This window comes from Triticum aestivum, chromosome 4A, assembly GCF_018294505.1.
Source record: "Triticum aestivum cultivar Chinese Spring chromosome 4A, IWGSC CS RefSeq v2.1, whole genome shotgun sequence".
Classification (NCBI taxonomy): domain Eukaryota; kingdom Viridiplantae; phylum Streptophyta; class Magnoliopsida; order Poales; family Poaceae; genus Triticum; species Triticum aestivum.
Genome location: NC_057803.1, coordinates 625,743,653 through 625,758,520, shown reverse-complemented (window position 1 = coordinate 625,758,520; position 14,868 = coordinate 625,743,653). Strand labels below are relative to the sequence as shown.

At 48.4% G+C, this 14,868-nt stretch overlaps 1 protein-coding gene across 1 annotated transcript; it reads left to right on the top strand.

Moving 5' to 3' along the window:
• The first annotated feature begins 12,997 nt into the window (after positions 1–12,997).
• On the top strand, positions 12,998–14,365 carry LOC123087725 (glutathione S-transferase 4). The gene is made up of 3 exons (XM_044509823.1): positions 12,998–13,181; positions 13,345–13,393; positions 13,669–14,365. The coding sequence occupies exons 1-3, from the start codon at positions 13,032–13,034 to the stop codon at positions 14,136–14,138; spliced, it is 669 nt and encodes a 222-aa protein (XP_044365758.1). The 5' UTR covers positions 12,998–13,031; the 3' UTR covers positions 14,139–14,365.
• The last annotated feature ends 503 nt before the right edge of the window (positions 14,366–14,868 follow it).

The following is a 14,868-nucleotide window of genomic DNA, read 5'->3' as shown; positions in this document are numbered from 1 at the left end:
AATTGATGTCGTGTAACAGTATGTATCCTTTTTTCTATCGAACATCTCTGCGAATAATCCTGCCAAACATTTCATTGTATATCTTGATGTATCTTGACTATGTCGGTATATCATCCCATGATCATTCACACATGGTCACACTGTCTTCTGAGTAGCTTGTTTGTGTGTGTTTTTTGATTTTTTTCCAGGTGTTTAGGTCCTCAAATTTCAAATCAACAAGATCTCCATGTGATAGATTCCATTTTTTTGTCATTTCAGTAGCATTTATGTGTGTTCTGCGGATATTTAGGCCCTCTCGAGTCAACTTTGCCGAAAAAGGGTTCCCCCCGCTTTGTATACAAAGCAACCAACCGAACCATACAGGGATAGGTGCTGGGGCGGAAGCAGCACAGTCACGCCCAAAAGAAACGACAAAGAAAGAGCAAAAGAAACAAATGCCGACAACGGCGGATCAACAAAAACGAAGAAGCCTCGCGATCGCTGCGCCCACCGGGATCTTCCACTAGGCTCCAAGACTCCGAAGCGCCGGCTGTTGGAAATATGCCCTAGAGGCAATAATAAAAGATTATTATATCTCCGTGTTCATGATAATTGTCTATTATTCATGCTATAATTGTATTATCCAGAAATCGTGATACATGTGTGAATACATAGACCACAATGTGTCCCCAGTGAGCCTCTAGTTGACTAGCTCGTTGATCAACAGATAGTCATGGTTTCCTGACTATGGACATGAGGATGTCATTGATAACGGGATCACGTCATTAGGAGAATGATGTGATGGACAAGACCCAAACCTAAGCATAGCACAAAGATCGTGTAGTTCGTTTGCTTGAGCTTTTCTAATGTCAAGTATCATTTCCTTAGACCATGAGATTGTGCAACTCCCGGATACCGTAGGAGTGCTTTGGGTGTATCAAACGTCACAACGTAACTGGGTGGCTATAAAGGTGCATTACGGGTATCTCCGAAAGTGTCTGTTGGGTTGGCACGAATCGAGACTGGGATTTGTCACTCCGTATGACGGAGAGGTATCTCTTGGGCCCACTCGGTAATGCATCATCATAATGAGCTCAATGTGACCAAGGGGTTGGCCACGGGATCATGCATTACGGTACGAGTAAAGTGACTTGCCGGTAACGAGATTGAACAAGGTATTGGGATACCGACGATCGAGTCTCGGGCAAGTAATGTACCGATTGACAAAGGGAATTGAATACGGGATTGATTAAGTCCTCGACATCGTGGTTCATCCGATGAGATCATCGAGGAGCATGTGGTAGCCAACATGGGTATCCAGATCCCGCTGTTGGTTATTGACCGGAGAGACGTCTCGGTCATGTCTGCATGTCTCCCGAACCCGTAGGGTCTACACACTTAAGGTTCAGTGACGCTAGGGTTGTAGAGATATTAGTATGCAGTAACCCGAAAGTTGTTTGGAGTCCCGGATGAGATCCCGGACGTCACGAGGAGTTCTGGAATGGTCCGGAGGTAAAGATTTATATATAGGAAGTCCAGTTTCGGCAATCGGGAAAGTTTCGGGGGTCACCGGTATTGTACCGGGGCCACCGGAAGGGTCCCGGGGGTCCATCGGATGGGGCCACCTATCCCGGAGGGCCCCATGGGCTGAAGTGGCGTGGGAACCAGCCCCTGGTGGGCTGGTGCGCCCCACCCAAGGGCCCAAGGCGCCTAGGGATGGAAACCCTAGGGGGCCGTTGCCCCCCGAGGGGGCATGCGCCCCCCTAGTTGGAAACCCTAAGGGGGGCCGTTGCCCCCAGGGGCCGCCGCCCCCCTGTAGATGGGATCTCCAAGGGGGCATGCGCCCCCCTAGCCCCTATATATAGTGGAGGGGAGGGAGGGCAGCCGCACCCTAGCCCCTGGCGCCTCCCTCTCCCTCCTGTAACACCTCTCCCGCTCGTTGGTGCTTGGCGAAGCCCTGCCGAGACTCTGCTGCATCCACCACCACACCGTCGTGCTGCTGGATCTTCATCAACCTCTCCTCCCCCTTGCTGGATCAAGAAGGAGGAGACGTCTTCCCGACCGTACGTGTGTTGAACGCGGAGGTGCTGTCCGTTCGGCACTTGGTCATTGGTGATTTGGATCACGGTGAGTACGACTCCATCATCCCCGTTCACTTGAACGCTTCCGCTCGCGATCTACAAGGGTATGTAGATGCACTCCTATTCCCCTCGTTGCTAGAATACTCCATAGATTGATCTTGGTGATGCGTAGAATTTTTTTAATTTCTGCTACGATCCCCAACAGTGGCATCATGAGCTAGGTCTATGCGTAGTTTCTATGCACGAGTAGAATACAAAGTAGTTGTGGGCGTTGATATTGTCAATTATCTTGCCGTTACTAGTCTTATCTTGATTCAGCGGTATTGTGGGATGAAGCGGCCCGGACCAACCTTACACGTACGCTTACGTGAGACCGGTTCCACCGACTGACATGCACTAGTTGCATAAGGTGGATGGCGGGTATCTGTCTCTCCCACTTTAGTCAGATCGGATTCGATGAACAGGGTCCTTATGAAGGGTAAATAGAAATTGGCAATTCACGTTGTGGTTTTGGCGTAGGTAAGAAACGTTCTTGCTAGAAACCTATAGCAGCCACGTAAAAACTTGCAACAACAATTAGAGGACGTCTAACTTGTTTTTGCAGCAAGTGCTTTGTGATGTGATATGGCCAAAAGTTGTGATGAATGATATATGTGATGTATGAGATGATCATGTTCTTGTAATAGGAATCACGACTTGCATGTCGATGAGTATGACAACCGGCAGGAGCCATAGGAGTTGTCTTAATTTATTTATGACCTGCGTGTCAACATAAACGTCATGTAATTACTTTACTTTATTGCTAAAGCGTTAGCCATAGTAGTAGAAGTAATAGTTGACGTGACAACTTCATGAAGACATGATGATGGAGATCATGATGATGGAGATCATGGTGTCATGCCGGTGACGACGATGATCATGGCGCCCCGAAGATGGAGATCAAAGGAGCGAAATGATATTGGCCATATCATGTCACTATTTGATTGCATGTGATGTTTATCATGTTTTACATCTTATTTGCTTAGAACGATGGTAGCTTAAATAAGATGATCCCTCGAATTAATTTCAAGAAAGTGTTCCCCCTAACTGTGCACCATTGCGAAGGTTCGTTGTTTTGAAGCACCACGTGATGATCGGGTGTGATAGATTCTAACGTTCGAATACAACGGGTGTAAGCCAGATTTACACACGCAATACACTTAGGTTGACTTGACGAGCCTAGCATGTACAGACATGGCCTCGGAACATGGAGGCCCGAAAGGTCGAGCATGAGTCGTATAGAAGATACGATCAACATGGAGATGTTCACCGATGTTGACTAGTCCGTCTCACGTGATGATCGGACACGGCCTAGTTGCCTCGGATCATGTTTCACTTAGATGACTAGAGGGATGTCTATCTGAGTGGGAGTTCATTGAATAATTTGATTAGATGAACTTAATTATCATGAACTTAGTCTAAAATCTTTACAATGTGTCTTGTAGATCAAATGGCCCACGCATATGTTGCCCTCAACTTCAACGCATTCCTAGAGAAAACCAAGCTGAAAGATGATGGCAGCAACTATACGGACTGGGTCCGGAACCTGAGGATTATCCTCATAGCTGCCAAGAAAGATTATGTCCTAGAAGCACCGCTAGGTGAAGCACCATTCCCAGCAAACCAAGACATTATGAACACCTATCAGTCACGTGCTGATGATTACTCCCTCGTTCAGTGCGGCATGCTTTACAGCTTAGAACCGGGGCTCCAAAAGCGTTTTGAGCAACACGGAGCATATGAGATGTTCGAGGAGCTGAAAATGGTTTTCCAAGCTCATGCCCGGGTCGAGAGATATGAAGTCTCCGACAAGTTCTTTAGTTGTAAGATGGAGGAAAATAGCTCTGTCAGTGAACACATACTCAAGATGTCTGGGTTGCACAACCGCTTGACTCAGCTGGGAGTTAATCTCCCGGATGACGCGGTCATTGACAGAATCCTTCAGTCGCTTCCACCAAGCTACAAGAGCTTTGTGATGAACTTCAATATGCAGGGGATGGAAAAGACCATTCCCGAGGTATATTCAATGCTGAAATCAGCGGAGGTGGAGATCAAAAAGGAACATCAAGTGTTGATGGTGAATAAAACCACTAAGTTCAAGAAAGGCAAGGGTAAGAAGAACTTCAAGAAGGACGGCAAGGAAGTTGCCGCGCCTGGTAAATCAGTTGCCAGGAAGAAGTCAAAGAATGGACCCAAGCCTGAAACTGAGTGCTTTTATTGCAAGGGAAGTGGTCACTGGAAGCGGAACTGCCCCAAATACTTAGCGGACAAGAAGGCCGGCAACACCAAAGGTATATGTGATATACATGTTATTGATGTGTACCTTACCAGCACTCGTAGTAGCTCCTGGGTATTTGATACCGGTGCGGTTGCTCATATTTGTAACTCAAAGCAGGAGCTGCGGAATAAGCGGAGACTGGCGAAGGACGAGGTGACGATGCGCGTCGGGAATGGTTCCAAGGTCGATGTGATCGCCGTCGGCACGCTACCTCTACATTTACCTACGGGATTAGTTTTAAACCTCAATAATTGTTATTTAGTTCCAGCTTTGAGCATGAACATTGTATCAGGATCTCGTTTAATTCGAGATGGCTACTCATTTAAATCCGAGAATAATGGTTGTTTTATTTATATGAGAGATATGTTTTATGGTCATGCCCTGTTGGTGAATGGTTTATTCTTAATGAATCTCGAGTGTAATGTAACACATGTTCATAGTGTGAATACCAAAAGATGTAAAGTTGATAATGATAGTCCCACATACTTGTGGCACTGCCGCCTTGGTCACATAGGTGTCAAACGCATGAAGAAGCTCCATGCAGATGGACTTTTAGAGTCTCTTGATTACGAATCATTTGACACGTGCGAACCATGCCTCATGGGTAAAATGACCAAGACTCCATTCTCCGGAACAATGGAGCGAGCAACCAACTTATTGGAAATTATACATACTGATGTGTGCGGTCCAATGAGTGTTGAGGCTCGCGGTGGCTATCGTTATGTTCTCACTCTCACCGATGACTTAAGTAGATATGGGTATGTCTACTTAATGAAACACAAGTTTGAGACCTTTGAAAAGTTCAAGGAATTTCAGAGTGAGGTTGAGAATCAACGTGACAGAAAAATAAAGTTCTTACGATCAGATCGTGGGGGAGAATATTTAAGTCACGAATTTGGCACACACTTAAGTAAATGTGGAATCATTTCACAACTCACGCCGCCTGGAACACCTCAGCGTAACGGTGTGTCCGAACGTCGTAATCGCACTCTATTGGATATGGTGCGATCTATGATGTCTCTTACCGATCTACCGCTCTCATTTTGGGGCTATGCTTTGGAGACTGCCGCATTCACTTTAAATAGGGCTCCGTCTAAATCCGTTGAGACGACACCGTTTGAAATATGGTTTGGGAAGAAACCTAAACTGTCGTTTCTAAAAGTTTGGGGATGCGATGCTTATGTCAAGAAACTTCAACCTGAAAAGCTTGAACCCAAGTCGGAAAAATGCGTCTTCATAGGATACCCTAAGGAAACCATTGGGTATACCTTCTACCTTAGATTCGAAGGCAAGATCTTTGTTGCCAGGAATGGATCCTTTCTAGAGAAAGAGTTTCTCTCGAAAGAAGTAAGTGGGAGGAAAGTGGAGCTTGATGAAGTACTGCCTCTTGAAACGGAGAGTAGCGCAGCTCAGGAAAATGTTCCTGTGGTGCCTACACCAATTAGAGAGGAGGTTAATGATGATGATCAAGATACTTCGGATCAAGCTCCTACTGGACTTCGTAGGTCCACAAGGACACGTTCTGCACCAGAGTGGTACGGCAACCCTGTCCTGGAGATCATGTTGTTGGACAACGGTGAACCTTCGAATTATGAAGAAGCGATGGCGGGCCCAGATTCCAACAAATGGCTGGAAGCCATGAAATCCGAGATAGAATCCATGTATGAAAACGAAGTATGGACTTTGACTGACTTGCCCGATGATCGGCGAGCCATAGAAAATAAATGGATCTTTAAGAAGACAGACGCGGATGGTAATGTGACCATCTATAAGGCTCGACTTATCGCTAAGGGTTATCGACAAGTTCAAGGGGTTGACTATGATGAGACTTTCTCACCCGTAGCGAAGCTGAAGTCCGTCCGAATCATGTTAGCAATTGCCGCATTCTATGATTATGAGATATGGCAAATGGATGTCAAAACGGCATTCCTTAACGGCTTTCTTAAGGAAGAATTGTATATGATGCAGCCGGAAGGTTTTGTCGATCCTAAGAATGCTAACAAGGTGTGCAAGCTCCAGCGCTCAATCTATGGGCTGGTGCAAGCATCTCGGAGTTGGAACATTCGCTTTGATGAGATGATCAAAGCGTTTGGGTTTATGCAGACTTATGGAGAAGCCTGCGTTTACAAGAAAGTGAGTGGGAGCTCTGTAGCATTTCTCATATTATATGTGGATGACATACTGTTGATGGGAAATGATATAGAATTCTTGGAAAGCATAAAGGCCTATTTGAACAAGTGTTTTTCAATGAAGGACCTTGGAGAAGCTGCTTATATATTAGGCATCAAGATCTATAGAGATAGATCGAGACGCCTCATCGGTCTTTCACAAAGTACGTACCTTGACAAGATATTGAAGAAGTTCAATATGGATCAGTCCAAGAAGGGGTTCTTGCCTGTATTGCAAGGTGTGCGATTGAGCACGGCTCAATGCCCGACCACGGCAGAAGATATAGAAGAGATGAGTGTCATCCCCTATGCCTCAGCCATAGGGTCTATTATGTATGCCATGCTGTGTACCAGACCTGATGTAAACCTTGCCGTAAGTTTGGTAGGTAGGTACCAAAGTAATCCCGGCAAGGAACACTTGACAGTGGTCAAAAACATCCTAAAGTACCTGAAAAGGACCAAGGATATGTTTCTCGTTTATGGAGGTGCCAAAGAGCTCGTCGTAAAGGGTTACGTCGACGCTAGCTTCGACACAGATCTGGATGACTCTAAGTCACAAACCGGATACGTGTATATTTTGAATGGTGGGGCAGTAAGCTGGTGCAGTTGCAAGCAAAGCGTCGTGGCGGGATCTACATGTGAAGCAGAGTATATGGCAGCCTTGGAGGCAGCACAAGAACAGTCTGGGTGAAGGAGTTCATTACCGACCTAGGAGTCATACCCAATGCGTCGGACCCGATGACTCTCTTCTGTGACAACACTGGAGCTATTGCCCTTGCGAAGGAGCCCAGGTTTCACAGGAAGACAAGGCATATCAAGCGTCGCTTCAACTCCATTCGTGAAAATGTTCAAAATGGAGACATAGAGATTTGTAAAGTACATACGGACCTGAATGTGGCAGATCCGTTGACTAAACGTCTCCCTAGAGAAAAACATGATCAACACCAAAATTCCATGGGTGTTCGATTCATCACAATGTAACTAGACTATTGTCTCTAGTGCAAGTGGGAGACTGTTGGAAATATGCCCTAGAGGCAATAATAAAAGATTATTATATTTCCTTGTTCATGATAATTGTCTATTATTCATGCTATAATTGTATTATCCGGAAATCGTGATACATGTGTGAATACATAGACCACAATGTGTCCCTAGTGAGCCTCTAGTTGACTAGCTCGTTGATCAACAGATAGTCATGGTTTCCTGACTATGGACATGGGGATGTCATTGATAACAGGATCACGTCATTACGAGAATGATGTGATGGACAAGACCCAAACCTAAGCATAGCACAAAGATCGTGTAGTTCGTTTGCTAGAGCTTTTCTAATGTCAAGTATCATTTCCTTAGACCATGAGATTGTGCAACTCCCGAATACCGTAGGATTGCTTTGGGTGTATCAAACGTCACAACGTAACTGGGTGGCTATAAAGGTGCACTACGGGTATCTCCGAAAGTGTCTGTTGGGTTGGCACGAATCGAGACTGGGATTTGTCACTCCGTATGACGGAGAGGTATCTCTGGGCCCACTCGGTAATGCATCATCATAATGAGCTCAATGTGACCAAGGGGTTGGTCACGGGATCATGCATTACGGTACGAGTAAAGTGACTTCCCGGTAACGAGATTGAACAAGGTATTGGGATAACGACGATCGAGTCTCGGACAAGTAACGTACCGATTGACAAAGGGAATTGAATACGGGATTGATTAAGTCCTCGACATCGTGGTTCATCCGATGAGATCATCGAGGAGCATGTGGGAGCCAACATGGGTATCCAGATCCCGCTGTTGGTTATTGACCGGAGAGGCGTCTCGGTCATGTCTGCATGTCTCCCGAACCCGTAGGGTCTACACACTTAAGGTTCGGTGACGCTAGGGTTGTAGAGATATTAGTATGCAGTAACCCGAAAGTTGTTCGGAGTCCCGGATGAGATCCCGGACATCACGAGGAGTTCCGGAATGGTCCGGAGGTAAAGATTTATATATAGGAAGTCCAGTTTCGGCAATCGGGAAAGTTTCGGGGGTCACCGGTATTGTACCGGGGCCACCGGAAGGGTCCCGAGGGTCCACCGGATGGGGCCACCTATCCCGGAGGGCCCCATGGGCTGAAGTGGCGTGGGAACCAGCCCCTGGTGGGCTGGTGCGCCCCACCCAAGGGCCCAAGGCGCCTAGGGTTGGAAACCCTAGGGGGCCGTTGCCCCCCGAGGGGGCATGCGCCCCCTGGTTGGAAACCCTAAGACATTGTTCAGTTTGGCAGGGTTTGAAGAGGTTTGAAAGGGATTGAAGGGGATTAAATCCCTTGCAAGTCAAAATCCTTCTCAAACCTCCTCAATCCCCTTCAATCCCTGTGGCAAGAGGATTAACCGAACATGGCCTAAGGGGGGCCGTTGCCCCCCAGGGGCCGCCGCCCCCCTGTAGATGGGATCTCCAAGGGGGCATGCGCCCCCTAGCCCCTATATATAGTGGAGGGGAGGGAGGGCAGCCGCACCGTAGCCCCTGGCGCCTCCCTCTCCCTCCTGTAACACCTCTCCCGCTTGTTGGTGCTTGGCGAAGCCCTGCCGAGACTCTGTTGCATCCACCACCACGCCGTCGTGCTGCTGGATCTTCATCAACCTCTCCTCCCCCCTTGCTGGATCAAGAAGGAGGAGACGTCTTCCCGACCGTGCGTGTGTTGAACGCGGAGGTGCTATCCGTTCGGCACTTGGTCATCGGTGATTTGGATCACGGCGAGTACGACTGCATCATCCCCGTTCACTTGAACGCTTCCGCTCGCGATCTACAAGGGTATGTAGATGCACTCCTATTCCCCTCGTTGCTAGAATACTCCATAGATTGATCTTGGTGATGGGTAGAAATTTTTTAATTTCTGCTACGATCCCCAACACCGGCACCTATCAACACCTCCAAGAAGGAACGCGACGATAACGACGCTGCTGCCAAGGGTTTCCCCTGGTACACGATGAGGCGAGAGGAAGGGTAGCCCTGACGCCCTCCCGGAAGGTCAGGTGGCACCCTCAGGCGCCACCGCGCCGGTGTCGGCCATGCCGACAAGGGTTTCCCCCGATCCCAACCCGCTCCTCGGGCGCTCTGGAGCCTGCCACTAAACCAACCACCCCCCTGCGCCAACGCGGTCGTGAGGCCCCCACGCCATCTCACCACGGCACCACGAAGTGAGGACAGCACGTCGAAGAATCGGAGCCGGGACTAGGGCATCAGCACCATCGGGACGCGGGAGGGCTCCACCTCCACCGTCAGCGACGGTAGCCGTCCGGACGTAATAGCAGGAGCACACTAGGCCCGTGGGTCCACAGGCCCGGGCGAGCCCTCGTGGGCCCCTAAAGCTCCCGCCCTCGCGCTGCTGCCGGCACACCGGCGGCGCCGTCGCCCCATATCCGAGCTGCTCATCCTCCTCACCGCGCCGCAGACAACGAGGAAACGCAGGGGGGCCAGCCCGCTAGGACCAAGATGGGGCCCGAGGGCCCAGATCTGGGCCGGGGCGCGCCGCCGGCCACCCCGCGCAACCAAGCTGCCCCGCCGCCAAGGAGAAGCACCTCCACCACGTCTGCCGCTGGCCACCGCCGCCAAGCCGAGCAACACCGCCGCCCCCCCCGCCCTGGGCAGGAAGGACGCACGCGCGGGGAGGGAAGATCCCGCCGCCGCCGACACCACCCGGGCCAGAGCCGGGGGCGCCCGCCGGCGGCGGCGGGGAGGGACGAGGCGTGGGAAGAACGAGGGAGCAGGCGCGTTGGTCGCCCCCGGCCGCCCCCTGGGGAGGCGGCGTGAGGGCGGAAAAGGGGAGGGGAGGGAGGAGCGGGGGAAGGGGCGCCGGATCTGGCTTGCGTGCGGTGGGACTCGCCGGATCCGGCCAAGATCTGGCGGGGGAGGTGGAGGACATGCATTCAATAGTTTTGCTAAGTCTTAGTCTCGGTTGACTGAGAATTGGTTATGTCTAAATTGATGCTATATTCATTTGATCTTGCATGGAGATTTGTGCATTTTTTTCTCTCTTTAGTTTTTTCCTTTTCTTTTTATATACTATGTCACTTAAGTTTCAGTCGATCAAGACCTAGCCAAACCCTTAATTCAAACCAACCGACCCACAGAACTCGACAAAATAGTCACCTTCCGAAAATCTTGACTCAGTGATGCCTGCACAGTGCATGCCCTTAAATGTAATGGACGCGCGTCATGCATGGTGAAAAACGACAAAATTGGCCCTTAGGCCAAAGTTCAGCACAAAATGACCCCGTTTTCAAAATGTTTCACAAAATGGCCCTACCTGCATGACGCCCGCGACCGAGGCGCCATGCAAGATTACATAACGCCCCGATCAAGGGAGCCATACACGTCAGCACTGACTGTCATGTCGGCCTGGACTTGGGTGCATGACACCGCGGCCTAGGGCGGCATGCTCTGTAGCACGACGCCCTGCCCTGGGGCGCCTTACCCCTTCACTTATCCCTGCCATCATCCTCTCCTCTCCGCTTCGTTCTTTCCTCCTCTCCGTTTCTTTCCCCCACCATGGCGTCGCTCAATTCGCCCCTCCCTCTCACCACTCAAGTGTTGCGGATCTGAGCCAAAAATCGGTGGATCCGGTTGTCCTTCCAATCCCGAAGGTATTCTCTTCCCTTTCCCCTCTTTCTATTGGTTGAAATCTCTGCATTTGATTGATTTGGGTGAAACCCTAGTTCATCCTTTTCTACAAGTTATCATTGGATTTTTGGTGTGATAATATAGGGATTAGTGTGATTTAGGATATGTATGGCTTAGGATATGTATGATATAGGATTTTTATGAAAGTGCTATGAATTTGGTTAGGATATGCACACACATATATGGTGCATGGAAGAATTAGTGTAAAATTAGGAAGGCGGATGGATGGATATTTGCAAATATATGGAGTACGATATTGTAGAAAATTATATGCACATATATGGTGTATGGAAGATGAATTAGTGTAGAAATTTTGCACATGTATGTATGTTTGTGCACTAGTGCCGATATTTGCAAATGACAACGGGGCTTACCATATACATTTGTAATTTGTAGGATGACTTCTCTTATCCATCCATTGTACGATCAATTGCATCTTGGACGGTTCATGGCAGATGAAGGAAGTGTTTTTGATCAGCTTCACTTGAGGTCCGGTTCGGTTCATGACAAGATGGAGTATGACGAGCGATACACGGAGTATATCCGGAAGACCGGGCTTCTCCCTTTCATCTCACTCGTGTCTCGCTCGATGCCGAAGATGAACCCTTGTGCGATCACGACACTCGTTGACCAATGGCGCCCTGAGACACATACTTTTCACTCCTATGCTGGGGATATGAAGGTCACTTTGCAGGATGTTTCTCTGATCATTGGACTTCCCATCAAAAGAGAGCATATTCGTTTTAGCACATATTCTGATGGATGGCGTGAGATTATGGTTGGACTCATAGGGAGGGAGCAAGGGGTACAAGGGAAGTCCGCCGGTGCAAGTTATCATTGGATTGCTGAAAACTTTGTGGAATGCCCGGCTGATGCGGACGATGAAACGGTGCAGCGGTATACCAGGGCATACTTGTGGTATGTAGTCAAGCGGACTCTTTTCTCTGACGGCACTGGCGTGAACGCCGCCATACTCCGCGTCTCCCTTCTCAAAGGAGACAAAGTCCACATGATGCACATTCACGATCCTCGCCATCTACAATCATAAACACCAAAATGCATTAACAAAAATAGCATAATTGGATGACCTAGGGTTTCTTCAAATCGCCACAATGCGGAGATTTCAACCAAGAAAAAGAGGAGGAATGATGGAGAACACCTTGAGGGGTCGAAGGGGAGGATAAATCACCGATTTGGAGCTCCGATCCATGAAATTTTATGGGCATTAGGGAGGGGCATGAGTGGGGCGGCCGGGGTGGAGAAGGGGAAAAGAGAGGGATTGTGGTGGAAAACAGAGGAAGTGCTCTGTTTTATGCAAGGGGCATGGAGCCCTGGGCAGGGGCGTCATGGTGCCGAGCATGGCGCCCTTGACGGGGGCGCCATGGTGTCCTGCCCTGCCAGCGTGGTAAGTCATCGGCGACCCGTATGGCGCCGTTGACCAGGGTGTCGTGATGTTTAGCATGGCGCCCCGACTGCGGGCGTCATGCAGGTAGGGCCATTTTGTGAAATGTTTTGAAAATAGGGTCATCTTATGCTGAACTTTGGCCAAAGGGCCAGTTTTGTCATTTTTCACCACCGCAGTGACCTGGTCTGCATTTTTTAGCGCTAACGCAAGCAGTGACGATCCACTCTACAGTTGTAACAGATTGAAGTTTGACTGTTTACAGGGAACCCATGGGATAATATAGACTAGTAGGGGATTCCTACTTACCTACTACCACTGCCTACCTACTACTTCCTAAAAGTTGCATCGGACTGCCAGATAAACTGGTACATAAACACAGTGCTGCAATTGCAAACACAGCTCACGTACGAAGGGAGCTACAAGGGATGGCGCCCATGAAGGTGTACGGGTGGGCGGTGTCGCCATGGATGGCCCGGGTCCTCGTCTGCTTGGAGGAGGCCGGCGCCGAGTACGAGATCGTGCCCATGAGCAGGAGCGGCGGCGATCACCGGCAGCCGGACCACCTCGCCAGAAACGTACGTATGTTACTAGCTTCTCCGGATCCGGTTGAGCTACTGCTTATATGATTGAGATACTCAGTCGTTTCGAAGCAAGAAAGAAATATTGTCAACTGCGTTACTTTGCGCGGTCAAGGTCAACTAACACCATATTCCGTCCAACAATTTCGTGTGTGTGCAGCCCTTCGGTGAGATCCCGGTGTTGGAGGATGGCGACTTGACGCTTTACCGTAAGCCTTTATTTATTTATTTTTGAGCTATGTTTTTCTAGATAGCTATTGTACGAATTAAGCAACTCTGTGGACCTGATATTATTATATGGTGATGCCTGTTAATAATCTCGAAGTCAGGCATAAAATGTACGGCTAACTATGTTTTACGCGATTTCATCTAACTAATTTTTTCTAGACATGAATTCATTTATATTCACCCGCAAAAAAAAAGAATTCATTTATATTATAGGGTTAAATTACGTTTGTGCCGCTGATGCAATATTTCTTTCCAGAATCTCGTGGCGTCGCAAGGTACATTCTTCGTAAGTGCAAACCCGAGCTTCTGCGAGCAGGCAACCTCGCCGAGTCGGCGATGGTGGATGTATGGCTCGACGTGGAAGCCCTCCAGCTCGAGCCTATAGTGCGGCCAATTGTGGCTAACTGCATCCTCTACCCGCTCGAAGGGTGCTACCGCGACCAAAAGATCGTTGAGGAAAAAATCGAGAAGTTGAAGAAGCTGTTGGAGGTCTACGAGTCAAGGTTATCCTGCAGCAAGTATTTGGCCGGGGATTTCATCAGCCTCGCCGACCTTAGCCATTTCTCCTTCATGCGCTACTTCATGGCGACGGAGTATGCAGACCAGCTCGACACTTACCCACACGTCAAGGCATGGTGGGCCGCGTTGCTTGCAAGGCCTTCGGTCAAGAAGGTGATGGCTGGCATGCCTCCCGATTTTGGGTTTGGGAGTGGGAACATACCATAATAAGGCCTTCTTGTGTAAGAGTATATTATTGCAATGACTATTTGTTTAGACAAAAAGGCGGGCATAATTTCAAATCACTTATACAATAAATTTATCATATACATCAGCAAAGTGCTTATCGTAATCACATCCAATCCTAAAAAAAACATATCCAGTAACTAAATTGTCCACGTAATGTCAGTTGTATGACTGGTAATACATTATAATTTCGTGCAATGTTGCTATCATGAATATAGCTACTCACTCCGTTCCAATGAATAAGATGTGCATGCATTTCAAATTTAACTTTAATAATCAATTAAACCAAAAGTGGGTTATTTGTGATAAAAGTTATACATTGATTTTGTATTAAAAACAGTTTTCAATGGTATTTTTTTTAAAAGACACCCAAAGACATCTTAGATCTGATAAATATCAAGGAAAATAATAGCCAGTCCAATAGACAGGTAATTGGACGCAAAATAACCAGTGTTCTTTCTCCAATTGTATGCCGTCCACTGGAGATTGAAAATTGCGCCGAACCAATAGTAAACGAAAGGGAAACCTACAAATACCCTCACCATGCCAGATTTTAGAGACCGCAATAATCACTTGCCCCTTGAGACGAGATTTACAAATCGCTGGAGCAACGTTGGTTGGAGCATCACCTCACGCAGTGCAGGCTTGCAATCCATCACCACCAACTTAGGGGTTTGGAGAAACCAGACAATGCCACATAACAACACGGGAA